This window comes from Strix aluco, chromosome 22 (genome assembly GCF_031877795.1).
Source record: "Strix aluco isolate bStrAlu1 chromosome 22, bStrAlu1.hap1, whole genome shotgun sequence".
In the NCBI taxonomy this organism is placed as follows: domain Eukaryota; kingdom Metazoa; phylum Chordata; class Aves; order Strigiformes; family Strigidae; genus Strix; species Strix aluco.
In genome coordinates this window covers 6,513,718-6,530,719 of record NC_133952.1, presented here as the reverse complement: position 1 = coordinate 6,530,719, position 17,002 = coordinate 6,513,718, and the positions used below count along the sequence as shown (strand labels likewise).

General features: G+C 39.8%; 1 protein-coding gene across 2 annotated transcripts in view; it reads left to right on the top strand.

Annotated features, from left to right (window-relative positions):
• DHRS3 (dehydrogenase/reductase 3) overlaps nucleotides 1-17,002 on the top strand; it is a 44,298-nt gene that overhangs the window by 6,440 nt on the left and 20,856 nt on the right. For both annotated transcript variants that reach the window (XM_074848283.1, XM_074848284.1), the window contains exons 3-4: nucleotides 3,536-3,675; nucleotides 7,108-7,590. In XM_074848283.1, coding sequence (XP_074704384.1) covers nucleotides 7,396-7,590 — 195 coding nt within the window. In that variant the 5' untranslated portion in view covers nucleotides 3,536-3,675; nucleotides 7,108-7,395. The remainder of the gene's footprint in view (nucleotides 1-3,535; nucleotides 3,676-7,107; nucleotides 7,591-17,002) is intronic.

Here is a 17,002-nt window from a genome sequence, read left to right as displayed (position 1 = left end):
TAAGGCTACTTTTATATTCTGAGAAGGAATATCTAGGTTGGGGTTTAATCAGTTTTACTAATCCATCCTAAAATTAATAGGTTTTAAATTCTGAATGTCCCCATATAAACATACTTTTAAATATGACAAGTGAAAGTTCAAAGACATTTTTTCTTTATTAATGTTTAATTCTCTCTGTGGTGGATTTAAACACTCCACTGATATTATCATCTGAGGAGATCATGGAATATCCAGATTTCCTCTCATAAAAGCTGGATGTCAAAATACCAGTTACCTTCTGCCAAATCATTTAGAAGCTCCCAATATACATGTGGTTTTTCCCATGATATCAAGTCTTTCAGACCAGCAACGAGGCGTCTAATGCGAGATTGGAGGGGACGTAGGAGTCCTGTGAAAAGGGGTTCTTGGACTTCGAGGTGGATCAGTTGGTTTAGGGGATTTTTTTTTTATTTTTTGATCAAATAGTGTTGGACAAAGTTTAATTGGAGGGCAGGGATGAGTGTTCTGAAAAAGCACCTCTGTTAATTATTTTACAGGTCAGCTTCTAGGAAACACCTGGATTTACGCGTGTTACTGTTATAACAGATCTTTCTTCCTCCAAAGAATTGGCTGATCTCACTGCCCTGTGCCATTGTGCATATCAGGAAAGATAAAATACCTTTTCTAAAAAAGGTTGGAGTCCCTGTAAATGAGTTAAAGGATCAGCTGGCCTTTGGAAGCCCTGTGTTGTTTACCCCATGTATCATTTGCCCTAGTTTCCTCCTCCAGCACTGCTCTTCCCTCAAAAAGATTGGTCATACCAATTTGTAGGGGTAATGGCAGTAATTCAGCAAGGATAAGCAAATTGAGTTTCTGCCAGCAGTGGGTAAAGATCTAGAAACATCCAGATAAATTATTAAAAATCTGAATCTTATCCTTGCTCAGACCATCATCAGAAATGCTGTAGGTTCTGTTTGAATGAAGAACCCCCAGCATCGCTCTGTGCCTTCTCTTAGCTCAATTGAATCTCTCCAGAGATCTTATTTTCCCATCATAATTTATAATGTGATCTTATTCCCCCACATCAGTTCATATACTTAAAGCTGATCCATCCTAGCCTTCCAACCAGAAAAGTTTGCCTTTGACAACAGCATTCTCTTCCTAACATTCCCCATCTTTTTGGCTTCCTTTCTAGAATTGTCAAGTTTGAAGAGGCTTATGACAGGTAGAGGACTTGAATTATTTCACCTCTGTATGTACTGGTGAACCACTAGCTCTGAAAAGAAATTATAGCTGCATGTAATGAATTCTTTTAAAAAGACATTGTTAGAAAGGATTCAGAGAACCTTTTATCTAGAGATTTTTTCCTAAGCTAGTTTACAAGCTTCCAGTGCAAACTTATTACAGGCATTAGCCTGCTGTTCTGTTTTTGTCAAAATCCATATCACGTTGGTTTAGTAGGATTCCAGGTCAGACTCTTGAAACAATAAGCTTCTCTAATTTTGAGGGCCTTATGGACTTAAGTCTCCTGTTGCCCTGGTTCTTTGTGTGTCTTAAAAGTTTTGTCAGGACTGAGGAATTAGTCAGAAGGAACGGTAAATATTGACTGGTGTAGAAGTGAGGTAAATGTACTGAAGAGAACATAAGATGAGTCAATCAGTTTAACAAAATGTAGTCACTCCATTCCTGTTTACATGTGGTATTTTTTTGCTGTTCTCTCTTCCAATATGAAGAAGCAGGCTAACAGATTGAGACAGATTTGGCTTCTAATTAAAGATAGGTGAGAAAAAAGAAGGGCAGTTAGTACAAATGACAGAATCCAACATGCACTAAGATGACTAAGCAATTGAAAGAAATACACATTCTTGATGTTGCATCCCTTTGTCTGAATTCCAGGTAGCACCTACATGCACTTTGAAAACACTGTACTTCTGCTTATAAAGACAAGTATTTTTACACAGATTGAATCTAGAAAGGGATGTCATCTAGCATTTAGAATTGCTCGGTAAGAGGTTTGTTATATCTTTACTCATGATACTGAGTTGTTGTGAGACCCTGGGAAAGCAGTAAGACATCCAAATGTAGCTTTTCTCACAAGGCTGGACACAGACTGTTTTCTGTCAAGGCTGGAAGTTAAACAGAAACCTGGTCCCTTTGAGCTTAGTCCATGGCAAAACTCCACTTACAAGGCAACAGTATCAGACTCTTAATACTTAATAGCATATAGAAGGACAGTGTGAAATCATAGAACCACTGGGACACATTTCAAATGGAAAATGTGAACTCAAGGGAAGAATGAAATCAAGAAGCACAAAAATTTAGCTCTTGATTTATCCAAATCTGACAGCAGTACTTCATGTAACAAAAACCAGATCAGCTTGGCAAAAGGTTTTCCTTTTTTAAAGGAGGTTTAGCTTTAATCTGTGATCGTGATAGATTGTCCATGGTCAAGAACCCCGCACTGATGTAAAAAACTGGTATTACTTGACACCCTAGTAACACAGACTTTCCATTGTGTAAGAGTGCTGTTGTGTTCCCAGTTTTTCACATCTGCTTACCAATGTACTGTATATATTTGGGTGGGTTTTTTTAAGTTGAAAACACAGAATTGTTAGCCCAAATGTGTTTCAGACATGCCTTGAGCATGCTTTTAATTTCCAGCTCCTTTTCCTTTCAAAAGTTCTTGCAGTTTAGCAACTTCATTTGCATGAACAGACTTGAAGTTTGCTAGGAACTTGGCTGCAAAGGCTCTATGAACAAATTTAGAGTTCTGCCAATATATATAGGTGCAACATGAAGGTCTGAGCATTCAGACCTTCTACCTGAGCCTCTTCATAGATCCATGTAACATTGTTTTGCAAAAATGGACCTTTGTTATGCAAGTGATGTGTATGCAGAGTGCATCAACTTGTTTTGGAGGTAAATGTTGCTTTTTCACTGCTGTTTTTTCTATGACTCTCATTGAGAGTACGAGTAAATCTACACTAACTACAATCCAAAAGCTAGTTTCAGTTACTATAGGCTTCCTAACCTACCTTTACATTAGCTAGCCTAAATATGAACAACAAGTTTAGTTTTAAGCTGGACTATTACAGTTAGGCACAATTGTGGTTAAATATTTAAAAAGCATAAATGCGTCTTTTGAGCTATGGTCCCAGTAATGGGCCATTCAGGGATGATCTAAATTTAAACCTATTAATTCAGAACATATTTGTAGAACTGTATTAAAGCTGTCTTTCTTTATACTTCTGTTAAGAAGTAGAAACCCAGAAATTTAAACAGACAAGCAGAACCCAAAACTGAATGAGTTACCGCTGAGACGTGTTATGTGGCTACCTTCTTGCTCTTGCTGCAAACTGCAATAAAACATCATTTAAGGTGCCATGAATATGGCTTAAACCAAGTTGTTGGGGGGTTTTTTTGCAATTTATACTTTGTTGTGAGTGTCTGTATAGGAGACAAATAGTTCAGTACTGTGCAACTATCCAAAATGCAAAATTAATTCTACTACTAAGTGATAGCATTAGAAACTGATGCAATTTTACAAAATTAACAGGCCTGCTTATTGAATGCTCCAGTGCACTGGTTAAGGACTTCTGAGTAGAAACATGGAAGGGATTCACTTTGGGACAACTTTTAACTTATAATTAGGAACAACAGCTGTGATGTGACAGATCCTTGTTGCCATCAACAAAGGTATGTACTAAGTGTCTGTTTGCACCTATGGACATTTACTGAAAGCAGTTTGGGTAATGAAACCTACATGAATGTATAGTTTAGGGGGTTTCACTAACAGAGATGAACTTTTTGAACAAAAGCACATGTTGGTTTTGTAAAGGTCACAGTCTGGAAAAAGACATCTTGCCAAAAAAGAGCGCAATGGTTACTATACAACAATCAGATGAAATCCCAGAATACTGCTTTTTTGCCACTTTTCAGAGTGGAACTGCAATGAAAAGGGACAAACCTCAGCTGTTCTCAGTGTTCTATATGGTATGTGTAGAATTTAAAGCTATTTGACTTTTTGGTTGAATTGGGTGAATTTTAAAATAACTTACATTTTTCACCATATTCATTACAGGCAAGATGCAGTAACTTCAGTTTTACTGTAAGTGTGCTTTTGTACTTTTGTACAATGTAGTAACTACTGGTTTTCGCTGCTTCAAGGTAAATCTAAAGTAAAGTAGTAAAGGAGTAAAATAGTTCATACTTTCATGAAATTTGAAGAGCAGTTTAGGAAAATTTTAAACATCTAGAACTATTTTTACTCTCACTCCAAATTTGGTAGCAACTTTGCACAGGGATCAATAAACTGAAATCATAATGAATGAAGAAAAACCACTTCCAGTACATTTTAGAATAGTATTCAAGCTGGAAACAGATAGATGAAATCAATAGTCATAAGATTATTCCATTTCCACAGGCTTCAAAGGACCTGCAAATGTTTTAAATTAATAATTAATTTTGTTTCTAATCTGAACAAATTAACTGTGTAATATTGCTGACTTTTCTATTTTAAATGAGTCTGTGATGATTTATGCATAGACTAAACTCAGGAATCAAAAACTCAAAATTATTTTGATGAACTTCATATCCTTTCGTTTTTAACACTGCTCCTTATTTCCATACCAGAAAGTTGTTATATTTGTTACCAGTCCAGACACTGAGTCATTCTTGTTTAAACCAGACACTAGGCTCTCTGTGTAATTTCTCTCTCCCCTTCAGAGTTTTTGGACTGAGAGGAAAATTGTAATGCCAGGTGCCTCCCCTAGCTCCATTTCTAGAGGTATTACTGTAAAAACACAGAGGTGCTAAATGCTGCCAAGCGGCAATGGAAATTCTCTGAGCTCTGGTTGTTTCAGAGGCAGCTAAATTAGGGAATACCACCTGATTCTGACAATATGTACAGACTTACAGTTTCCGGTTAGAATGCTTCATCTTCTTCTCTCCAAAAAAACCTCTCTCCTGACACTTTATCATGATGCAGTGATAGTCATACAGCTTATTTCGTATGAGGTAACCTGGCATTTAAAGGTAAGAACTCTGCAAGCTTCTCTCTAAATTTTATTGTCTCTTTTCTGAAAAATTTTGTGGAACTTTTAACAGAGCTGAAATGCAAGGATTTAGATATTGTTCATATTTTGTGTTAAAAAAAATCTATGTGTGATATAGGTTTTAAATGTGGGTGGCACCAGGAACTCAGTTGCTCTTCTTTTTGCAAACAAATAACCCTTGAACACTGTTGCTTTGGCCACTTTGAACTATGCCTGTTTTCAAATTATCTGTTTCATTCCAAAGCATAAAATTAAATTTATTTTCAAAGGGATTCAGTTTCCTAACTCAATTCTACTGGTTGTGTAATATAACTGGGCTACCTATGTTATAGACTATAGATGTTTAGACTCATACACTTCCGTCGCAGCAGTGCTTTAGTAATTATAGATGTAAAGAAGTTTGAAAGTGTCTTTCAAATGTCATTTTTCAGTAATTCCAGTTCTCACCGCTAGATGGCTTCCCAGGATAGTGGATATAGATCCAGACCTGAATTAACATGTGGGACTGGATTCATTTTGTCACATTCTTAGTGACATATACAGTCATAAAACCGAAGTTCTTTCCAGTTCAACTGTGAAGACAGCAATGTGATGTTTGACGCTCTCGAGCATCTTTTGACATCCTCAAAGCTTTGCGTATTAGGTTATTTCTGCTTGCTGCCACAAGTACGAACTGTGCATGAACAGCCCTCAGTTCAAGTGTGCAGTTAGAGCCTCCTCAGCAATGCTTAATCGGTACAGCTGAAAACAGAACTTACCTGCCTAATGCCTAACAGTGCAGCCAACCAAGTTGGGGGACCTAGTTGCAATACACTTTGCCCTTTCTCCTGTTACAACACACTTTAAAGTACTATGGAGACCTTGTGTTGCAACTATGCCCTCATAACTGGACAAAAAAGTCTTGGAAAGGGAGAGAAGAAAAATCACCCTTTGTTGTGAGGAAGTGACTCTCCCTCCTTCATTCAGAGCCTGCCTTTTTCATTGTCCCGTTTTCAGCAATGCAGGCATCTTCCAGCTGGGAAAATCCAGGAGTTGTCATGTTGTCCATAAAAACATTGGTCCAATGGTAATAGATTTTGCTGATTATCAGCCTAGACTGCATTCAGCCTGACAATCCATGGTCTGAAAGAAGTTTTCCCCTCCACACCAGCTGATCCTGGGCAAGCAATTCTCTGCCAGATCTCCCTAAGGCAGAGATGGCTCCCTTGAACTCAGCCTTAACCCTGACTCTTCCTGGAACTGCTTTTTCCCGGGCTCAAGTCAGACCCAAGCACCTTCCTTCTGGGAGGAGGCAGGGGTTGCCTGGCTCGGTTACAGCGTGCTCCAGTTCCAGCTGCGAGCCCAGGGTGGCACTCAGCAAGCCCAGCGTGGCACGCAGCAAGCCCCAGCTTGCAGCCTGCAGCCCCGGAGCCAGCGTACGCCTCAGCCTGCCTGCATGTGTGAGTTTATGTGCAGCGGCTCCCAGATAGCTCTGGGGGAGGGGAGAGCAAAGCCAGCCACTCACAGAAACAGTAGTGAAATCTCCCCAACACTTTAACTGTCAATCAGGCTTAATGGGGTATAAAAACTCCCCAGCGCCGCGGCTGTGATAGGCAGAGCGAGCAATAGGGAGAACTGAGTAAGAGCCAGAGCTGAAATAGTGTACGGCATAATTCCTGCTCTGTGATCACAGATACTCCAAGTGAAAAAAACAGGAGAGGGGGCAGAGAGAGGCGGTAATCAGCTCAACCTTTGCAACCGGCTCAGGACAGAACGTCTATAGATATTTATAGATATTAAAACAAAAACAACAACCTTACCCTGAATAGAGCCTTTCTTAAAAAGAAGGTCCTGGCAATTCTGTCTTATTTAAGCAATTTCCTGAGTCTAAGAATAGAAATGAGCTGCCTGGAAGGCACTGCAGGCTGAAATTTGGAGACATAGGCTGCTTTATTTTATTTTTCCAAGTATAAAAACCTTCCCTTTGGATACTGGATTTTTATGTCGGTCTTTGAAGCGGAGGGATGTACGGTTACTTTTAATTTTACTTTTTTTCTCTCTCTCTCTCATTTAATTTAAAAAAACTGTCTTCCAGTTAAAAAGCAAGGAAACCGTTTTACCTGCATGTGACAATCCCAGAGGACACCGATCAAGAAACAGGGGAGTGACTTGGTCTTCTGCACTACTTTACTCCTACCCCAATTTTTTTAGGGGGAGAGAAGGATTTTTCCAGTCCAGGAATCTCTTGCCCTCAAGTTTTGGAAGGGGGTTGAAGACTGGTCACCCATCTGGGGGTGCATGAAGGGTGTTGGTTCTCTGTTAACTTGGTTTTGTGAAGGGCTGGAAGAGAATTTTGCCTTCCTGACTTGCCTGGAACACGAGGATGATTTGGAAATGGCTGGGCGCTTTGCTGCTTTTCCCCGTGCAGATGGTTTATTTGGTGGTGAAAGCTGCCGTGTGCATGGTGCTGCCGCCCAAGCTCCGAGACCTGTCCGGGGACAACGTGCTCGTCACCGGCGGGGGCAGAGGCATCGGCCGCCACCTGGCCAGGGAGTTTGCGAAGCGGGGAGCCAGAAAGGTGAGCACCGGCATGAAGGGGGAGAGCTCCCACCTGCTGCTCTACTGGGAGCCCTCCGACTCCCAGACTTACAAACCTTTTCCCTCACCTCTGGGTGGGGTTGGTGGGATCGCTGTGAGAAGGTGAGAGGGGGGAAGGGGCGCTCCTTTTGCAAAACCCTGGCGTGCTGAGCCATTACGTGGAGTTACACTTCAGAAGTTGCCCGCTCCTCCTTCCCTGCATCCTCCCTCCCCACCTCATCTCAGAAAACGTGAAGGTGAGAAAGGGGCCCCCTCGCGAATCCTCCTCTGCTGACAAAGGAGAGGCTTTCGCTCCAGCCTAGGTTTCCTGTGGCAGGCAGAGGAGAGCTAAGCGATTCCCATGCGTGGAGCTAGTGCTCACTCGCATTTCTGTTTACTAGGCTGCTTCCTGGCAGTCCTGCTTGCTGGGACCGTGCGAACAGAGAGGGGGGCAGCTGCCTGCCGGCTCCAGCCTTTCAGGCTGAGCACAGCTTTAGCTCTCCTTAGGCGCAGCCCGGCTGCCACTGCCACGCGTGTCACCCCAAAGGAGAGGGGCTCGGCTCGGAGCGGGGCAAATGGCGTGTGCAGGGGGGCTCTGGCTCTCGCTCCTAATGATGCATTCTCTCCGGAAAGTGGGGAGGAGAGTTCAGATTCACCCTAGTGGTTTCCCATTCGCGAAAAAATAATTTCTTGTGCTTTCTGAAGTCCCTTGTGTTTTGCTTTTGGCCAGCCCGGAGCTGTTCAAAGGTAAGATGACACAGCAAGGAAGAAAAGCACACCATGAGTAGGAGCTGTGAGATTGTCTGCACGTTTCCTTTAGGAAAGAGGAAAAGGGAGAGAGGCTGAGAGACTGGTCTGTCTACACAGCAGCCTGGAAATGCCAGTGTAGCTGCTGTGTCCTTTCTCTAGCTCAGGAACTGGTGGTTTACCTTGAAACGTGGTGTTTTCCTAAGTACAGGTGTGCCCATATGTGTGAATCAATCAGGAATACAAAAACCATACGTACCCTGAAACGAGGCTTGAGATTTAAATTTTCATCTCCCCCTTTATGGGTAATGAAAGGGAGGAATCATGAAATTAGCTGGATAAATACTTCTCTCTGTGAGAGGGGATGAATGAGAGTAAATAGAGAATAAAGAAGAAAAATACAGAATGAGAGGATATTTAAAGAAAAATTTGCATTTAGTTTGGGATAGTGTTTTGTCACTTCCTTACACATGCATTACAGTTTTCTATGTGTGGTATAGAGCTATTCTGGCATACAACTTTGAGGTGTAAAATATGTCAGCATTGAACTTTGATGTTTGTATATGCTTGTGTTTAAACATCATGTTGAGATTTACAAATTCTTAGAGACAGAGCAAACAAGTTGACTGACCTTTGGACCCAAGCAATTTGCTGAAAGTGTATTTATATTATCTGTTAGAATACCAGGCTTCATTATTTATTTATTTAGTCCGGCTGGTTGCTATGCTAAGCTCTGGTATTAAAGTACCACCATTTCTGCAGCTAATTCAAGAGCTGCTTAGCTGCAGTTGAGCTAGAAGCTGAACAATGGCAGTCAGCCTTAATGAACCAGGTGACATGGGCCAAAAGGAGAGGGAGCTATTAAAGATGTAGAGCTGAGGGTGAAATTACTGTAAACAGATACAGATTGTAGTTCATTTGTATGTCTTATCTATAAGATCTCTGTTTCTCAGAAGGAAAGAATAAATGAGAATAATTGTTGGGAACCTTTGCACTTGTCTGATATGATGTTGTGGAATGCTGTGTGGTTGCTAGTTATTGTTTAGAACTTGGGGGGGGGCGGTCCTTTTTCCAGGTCTGTCATCAAGGTGTTTCAGTTTTTACATTTACTGAATTTGAATTAGATTCTCCTTTTGGTTATACCATGGCTATCTAATGAGTCAGATATGGCACTCGCCAAGTGTCGATCGTCTCTGGCAGTGGCACTGCCTTTCTGCCTTTGGTAGTGGGACATTTTCACTGCAACACTGAAGTAGTCTTATCCTTTTCTTCCTTAACACTTTTAATGACAATTTTACCTAAGTTTCCATTCCCTTTGCTGTGAGATTTCAATTCTTTCCTGCCACCTGTGCTCAACCCAAACTTTGTGAATTTAATGCAGTCTCCATGTAGAATGCAAGAGACCTCTCTTTGGCACTCTCTTCGATTTTATGCTTTGCCTTAGACAATCAAACAGAAAGAAAAGACTTGAAGTGGCTAGCAAGTCATCTTTCAATAAGGCTTGTGAAAATTAACTATTCGATTTTTCTGATGTCTTCTTACGCAGTTACCTGTTTTACAATTATATGCAAAGCTTCAGTTATTGATTATAATTAATAATTTACAACAGATTCTGGTTATCGGATGGTGTAGTCACAATACTCCAAGCTTAGAAAAACACTTCCGCCAAAGGTGTGAAATTCTGAGGCCAAGCACAGTGTTACAGAGAGGTGAGTGGAAACAGTAACGTATAGATTCAGATTCTAATAGTGGGTGTGCAGTGTATCTTGAAAAAGTCATCACAGCGCTTGCGCACACAGACATAGTGGCGGAGTTTTGGAGGTAGGCGGCGATATATAACCATATTTTTGAGATTAGAATCTTCTGAAAGATAGGTTAGTTGAGACTTAGCATATGAAATTTCCTCTGATAATTAGACAGGATTGGATTTCATCTTACACTCTATTTTCAGAGGCTAGTTTTGTTAATCACAAATGAGATGTATCTGAGCAGTTCTCATGTAAAATGACAAGTGTTGTATCTCGCTAAGATTATGAATTGTCACATCTGCAACTTTTTTACTGTAAATTTTGATCTTGCATTTAAAGCTATGAAGATGGCAAGAAATAAATCAAAAAAGCGTTTATGCAAATGGAAATATAGTGTATTCTGCTTGATAGATTAGCATGGAGATTGAAATTCTCAATCCAACAGACTGGAAGTCTCTTGGGTATGATCATGTAAATCCATCCTGATTCCCATTCTCTGCCCCCATATTTTTAAGTCCATTGTGCCTCAAATATGACTTGGACAGGTAAATGTCTAGGAGTCATTTCCTTCTAGGGTGATGATGCTTTTCCCATGGTTGTTCATTGGCCTGTCTGATGAAAAGGCCACTAAGGGGACCAAGCGGTGTCAGTTGTATTTTCAGTTAGGGAAGTGTGTATCTTCTAGTTTTTTCAATTAAGACTACCAGTGAATTTTAGGCAATGAGAGACTTTAATCATTAGATCATCCATCCCTGTTTATACTAAGAGGTCAAAGGATCCATACTCCTTTTTTACTTTGGGATAAAAGTTTTCAAAAACTACTTGGCCATGGGAGGCATTGTGTACATAAATGCTTCCTGTAGCACTTCTGGAAAAAAAACAAAAGCATGTAAATTTGCTGTATGCAGAGAAAGAGTGGTTTACAGATGATAGGGACATGTTAGTGTTATTATGAGGGATGAATAGCATTTCATTTTCTCCGGAAGTACTCAAATATTGTAATTCAACTTTCACGCTGTTTCCCAGAGATGTGTCCAGATTCAGAAGTGCTGGCTGAGCAGTTACTTTGCTGCTGCTGAATTGCTGGAGAAACGTACTTTTTTGCTTTCTGTTCCTTCTTGGTTGCTTGCAAAATTCAAAATTGTCACTACTGGTGGGTTTAACTCCTGAGAATTTTGACTAGACCTTAAAAGTATTTGACCAATAGAGCATCACCTCTACCTCACTCTCACACATTGGTAGCTTTGTTAAGGCTCTTAGCTTTCAATATTCTGTGGTTAGCCAAAATGGCAGAGTATACCTGTGCTAATGAAAAGGGAGAAGGAGAGATTTTTATGAGTTTATGATTTAATGCCTATGAAATAAAAATCCACTTCCAAAGCCTAATGGTGTTTTGCAAAGAATATACTGTGTAATTGAGTTAATATTGGGAAGTCTGGCCCCTTTGAACAATATTTCTTGTGTGGAAGAACAGCCCTCTACAGATGTGACTAGTCAGGGGGATGTAGAGGCTGAATGGGTTCATTCACTGGTGGTTAGAGTTGGAAAATGCCTCTGGTTTCCTCTGAGCCATTTGCTTTTCCTACAGCGTTTTCTATTATAGTGCTTTTGCCAGAGAGTTGTCAACCCTGGTTTTGATGATCTCCAGTGATGCAGTTTTGATTCATATGACTTTTGTATGTCATTGGTATGTCTTGCTCTTTGTTAGGCTTTCTTGAAGGGCATTTCCTTGATGTCTAAAAATTTTCCTTGTAATTTTAATTTACTTTGTTCACAGATTATTTAATCTGAGGTCTGATTGAACAAGAAAGAGATGCTTGATTCTTAAGCATTCTGGAGTTTTCAGTATCACCAAAACCGAATAAAAGTAACCGAGAAAGATATAATTATAGGATAGAAACAGATTCCTCAACTCTGATACGTATTTTAGTATTCAAAGTTATCTGACAGTGGCTTTGGAAGCCTTTCTGGGGCCTTTCCTGTTGGGAGACTGGTCAAAAGCCATTGTTTTTCATTAGGTTTTTTTTATTTGCATGGAGGGCTCTGGGCTCAGAAATCAGCAGTATGGATTTTCAGTAGCGTATCTACAAGGGATCTTATACAGCAGTGCTTTTCTATTGTTCCTTTGTGATCATTTCTGTGATCTCAGTTTCTTTCAATGTATATTTTGCCCTCCTATGTTTGCTGCTCTTTTCCCCCCTCCAGCTGTGATATGTTTGTCTATTTGGTAACTGTAGCTGTTAATGAATGAACAAGTGGGCTTCTAGGGAATCAGGGGTGTTTTGGCATGAGAGATGTCTCCCAAGTACCAAATGGGTTAGAGGCAGCCCTGGCCTTGTGTTAGTGTGACAGTACTGCAGAGGAGAGTTGCACAATTCCCGTTAACCTTGTTGGGAGTTCTTCACATTCATCACTTACAATGGCCCTGTAAATACACTGAAAGATCTCTCCTTTCACAGTTTTGTCCTCTGGACATTCGCTTCCTGTACTGCAGGAGACTGTGCGACTCAAAGGGTTTGCATGCTTGTGTGGCAGATGAGGTGAGCAGTCTGGAATATCAGGACAGACAAGAGCCCTTACTAGATGGCAAGGAGCTAGTATCACCAACAAAAACAAGAATCGGAAACTTTGCTCTTGCGTGGAATGTACCGCTTGATAGCCATGACCTCGCTCTGTCAGCACTGGAGTCTAGACAATTATGTCTGCAAGGTACTGCAAGGATGACAATGTGATGGGCTGCTGTAGAATGCCACGAACGCAGTAATACAGTGATCATTATGGGATAGTGAACAAAGATCCTGAAGGCACTACTTGAAAACTTTTGCTTTGAAAACTGATTAGAGATTTTTTTGTTGTCATCGTTTTGGTTTGTATTTTTTTTATATCCCTCCTGATTTTGTTCAGGCTACAAAAAAAAAAACCAAAAACCCAACACCCTGCAATCTCAACTGTTCTTTCCATCATTACTTCCACCACATTTTCAAAGTCAGACCTTAATGTCTTCATTTAGGAAGATACCTTGTCATTTGAGTGTGCTATCCTCTGTCAGCTCCATGACCATTGGGATGGTAATAAGAAGTCAGTGGAGGAAGGAGCACTGAGGAAAGGATGAGAGCTGTGCAAGCCCGCACTGCTCCTGAAACCTAGAGCCAGTTTCCCTCAGTGTTCCACTGAATTCAACAGAACTGAAAACCTCAGAGGAATTGCAGGTGCTTGAGAGAGCCTTGTATAATTGGAGACTTAGCTACATGAAATTCTAGGCTATAAATTGTGTTTAGGATGAGAGTATTGCAGAGAGGTTATGTAAAAATGGTATCAGGTCTTAGAATATAGCCTTGTATTCCAACTGATGGAAAATCTGGCAAGTTTTGAAATGAGTTTTTACAATGGCATGCTCCTCCTACATTATCTACACGAACTGCATCTGTAGTTCTATGAATATTTCACTTTGGTCGTTATGAATCATATCGACATATTATTGTCCTGGTTTGTATGAATTAGTATATGCCTTTTAAAAACTTCTTTATAACATATACCAATGCTATAGATAAAAGATTATCTGCATCATGACTAGAGCTGGAAATTGAATTAGTACTAATCTGTGAGGGCAAAATACTGAGACTGATGCTAAGTCATTCAGAGCTGTGACCTTTAGGGTGTAGGACAAAAGCTATCAGTAACAGTTCTTAATCTAAAATGTCTTTTAAAACACTGGTCATTCTCAAGCATTCATCTCTGACTTCACTTTCAGAACCTGTAGAATACTCTTACTAAACTGTATTTGACTGACTTAGCTCTTGCCTAAAGAAGAACCTGACGTTAAATTCTTAGCACACAAGAATTTTGATCTGCCACGGAGTTCCATCCAGATGGGCTGTAGTGTTCCAAACCTAAAACCGCTTATTTTGTCATGTACATGGTGTATAATTTCTGATAATGTGCTGGAGGAGTGGAGAAGGTATGAGATAGCATACCTGAAGTAAACTCAGTAAGTCCTTCTGCTTGCTGCCTGTCAGGTTTTAAATCGACTGCAGCTGGGCCAGTCTTCAAGAAGACATTTGTATTCTGCAAGTAATAACTGATTTCTGACATTACCTTGCAATTCATTCTGAGTTCAGAACATGAATAGACCTGATCTGGCCACCCCAGAGGAGATTAGTTCTGATTATAAGGAAAAGAGCTGATTTAAAATTACATCATTTCAGAGCTGAGAGGAACTGGTTTTCCGCAAAATATGATTAATCACCATGTACTTGTTTTTAACAGGCACCATGATCTAACATAATGAAATCATAAAGCTTTTAAAATTATGTTTATGAAAGAAATGGACACAGTTCTGATGTACTTTACCCAACGTAAATGCAGTATGCAAATGTACTGCACAAACAGATGTTGAGTTGGCCTGCTGTATAATAATTTTAAAAAGGCTCAGTGTAAAATTTACATAAATATTTTTAGATTTCAGTATTAAGACAACGTTGTCAAGAGAGCATCTGTCCACATCCTGAATGCTTTTTATGCCCTGTGGAGATACCAGAATGACGTATAGTCCATGTATCTAATGGATTTCTCTATAGTAATTTAGAAATGCAAATAAGTAACTAGCCATTTTGAAAAGGCAATCTGACATGTCTGAACGTGAAAAAGATAATCTAAAAGGAAATTTTGCATTTTCTATGTTGTAGATATGTTAGTGTAATGGGAATATTTACCCATAGTAAATTAAGTTGTACATAATTAATCCCCTGTTTGTGTGATTTAAAAAAAAAAACCATAGGAACTGAACAGTTTCAGGCATATTTTTAATGATGGTTACTTTAATCTTATTTAAATTTAAGCACTTAATCTTGCAGTGAACTATTAGAGCATGTCATAATTTACCGGTAACCAGAAGTATGTGAAAAGAATTGGGGAGTGAATGTTTTTCCATGTCATGCAAAATAATATATTAATTTGGAACTTTTGGTAAACTATGAGAGCATAAATTTGATTGAGTTGCTTTATGGTGTCTAGGAAGGCTTTCTTTCCATAAAGATTATATACTGACAGAAACTTTATTTAATGGCTTCCTGTTGGCAGCTCACTTCCGTGTTGATTGAATTTAAGGATGGGCAGAAGAACCCTTGTTTCAAGTCCCAGGCTTAGGTGGCATTAAGCCTGTTATGTGTGCTAGTGCCAAGGCCAGCAGTTTGGAAAACATGCTGAATAAGTGTCTCTGGTTGGCAAGCACAGCTAGAATTTATCAGATATCGGATCTGTTGGTGTCTGTGAAGCCGCATTCTGGCTGGAGCTGTTTTAGCTCATAATTTAGAACATACCTGTCTTGTTACTGAGTGCGTTGTAAGGAGAATAAATAATGTTAACAAGAAGTGGAACTTGCCGAGTAACAGGCTTGTCATCTCACATCAGGATACAGTGATGTCATGTGAAAATACTGTCCCAGTGAGACCGTGCTGTGTTGGCACACCAAAATCCAGCACTTTTTAAAATGCATCAAGACAATTAAACGAGGCTTCCCACGAAATATAAGGACTGTGTCAATGCTCTAAGAAATCTTGAGGTAAGTTTTAAAGATGAGGTTATATATTAATGTTGTTGTAGTGCCTCAGAAACCCACTCATGCACCAGAAATTATTTGGCATAAAGATACTAAATGTGCTGTATGAGGGCAACAGAAAAAGACGATGCCTACCTCAGGGTTTACAGTGTAGATATAAACCAAAAAGCAACAGCTGAATACAAACACAGAAGTCTGTACTGATGGTGACTGTAAGCAAGTATTTCAGCATCATTCATTTAGCCATTTTTAAATTTTTAGAAAGGCATCACAGCAATGGAGGTTTTAAAGTGGAATTTGAAGACCACAATAAAGAGTTTTGGGGAATGTTTACAGAGGTGCAGACAGTGTGGTAGAAAACACAAAGGGTTTTTTTGAAAATTAGTGCTGTGAGGTAAAGGCTGCAATAGGAGATCTGATGCTAAATGGAGGGTGATCAGTAACATGGGGATAGCGGCCTTGAAGGTGAATACGGAAGCTTAGATCTGGAAAGGGGTGGAAGAGGAGACAGTAAAATTCAAAATGAGAGTTGACCTGGTCAAAGCAGTAGACTAAGTATATGATCCTGAGCAGGGGGGTTGGACCCGATGACCTCCAGAGGTCCTATCCAGCCTCAACTGTTCTGTGATTCTGTAATCTTAGTCTTAATTTGTACCAAAGAAAGGAAAAAGGCTGCTTTTCTGAATTTCATGGCTGACAAGATGGTTTTGGACTATGATGTTTCACCTTACTTATCTGAAGTGATTCATCCCTATTTTATTTGTGTGGTTTCGTCACCTACAGTGACTTGTTAATGTGCTGTTTGTGTTTCTGTTTGCATTTATGTCATGAGTCTGGCACAGGCTAGAAAAAAGTTGTCTCATTTGTAGAACTATTTCCATCTGAAGTACTGAGATATATAGGTAGTTTTTACTGCATTATAAAATGAATTAAACACGCTGTTGAGCTAATGTCTAATTAGTCTGGCACAGCAATTTGCTTTAAGGGTGACCATAAGCCCTGCATGCATTTCTAAGCATTCTGACTAAAATGTTTAGAAGGAATCAAAGTTGGAGGTTTTTTAGTTTGGCTTTTTTGGGGTTTTTTTACTCTGCTGTGAAAACTTGTCTTAATAGGATGATAGTATGCAGTGGATGATAAAAATATGAAGGAGAAACTTAGAAAACTCTGAATAGACTCTAAATTACATTCCTCAAACAGATCAGCAACATTCAAAGAGAACATACACTAAGTTAGTACATCAAGAACTACATGATTTTACATCAATACTACCGTAGCCCAGAACAGGAACTTAGCCTCACAGTAACCTGAGAGGTGTGAAAGTATTATGACAATTTTTCCAAGAAAAGAACTAGGACAAA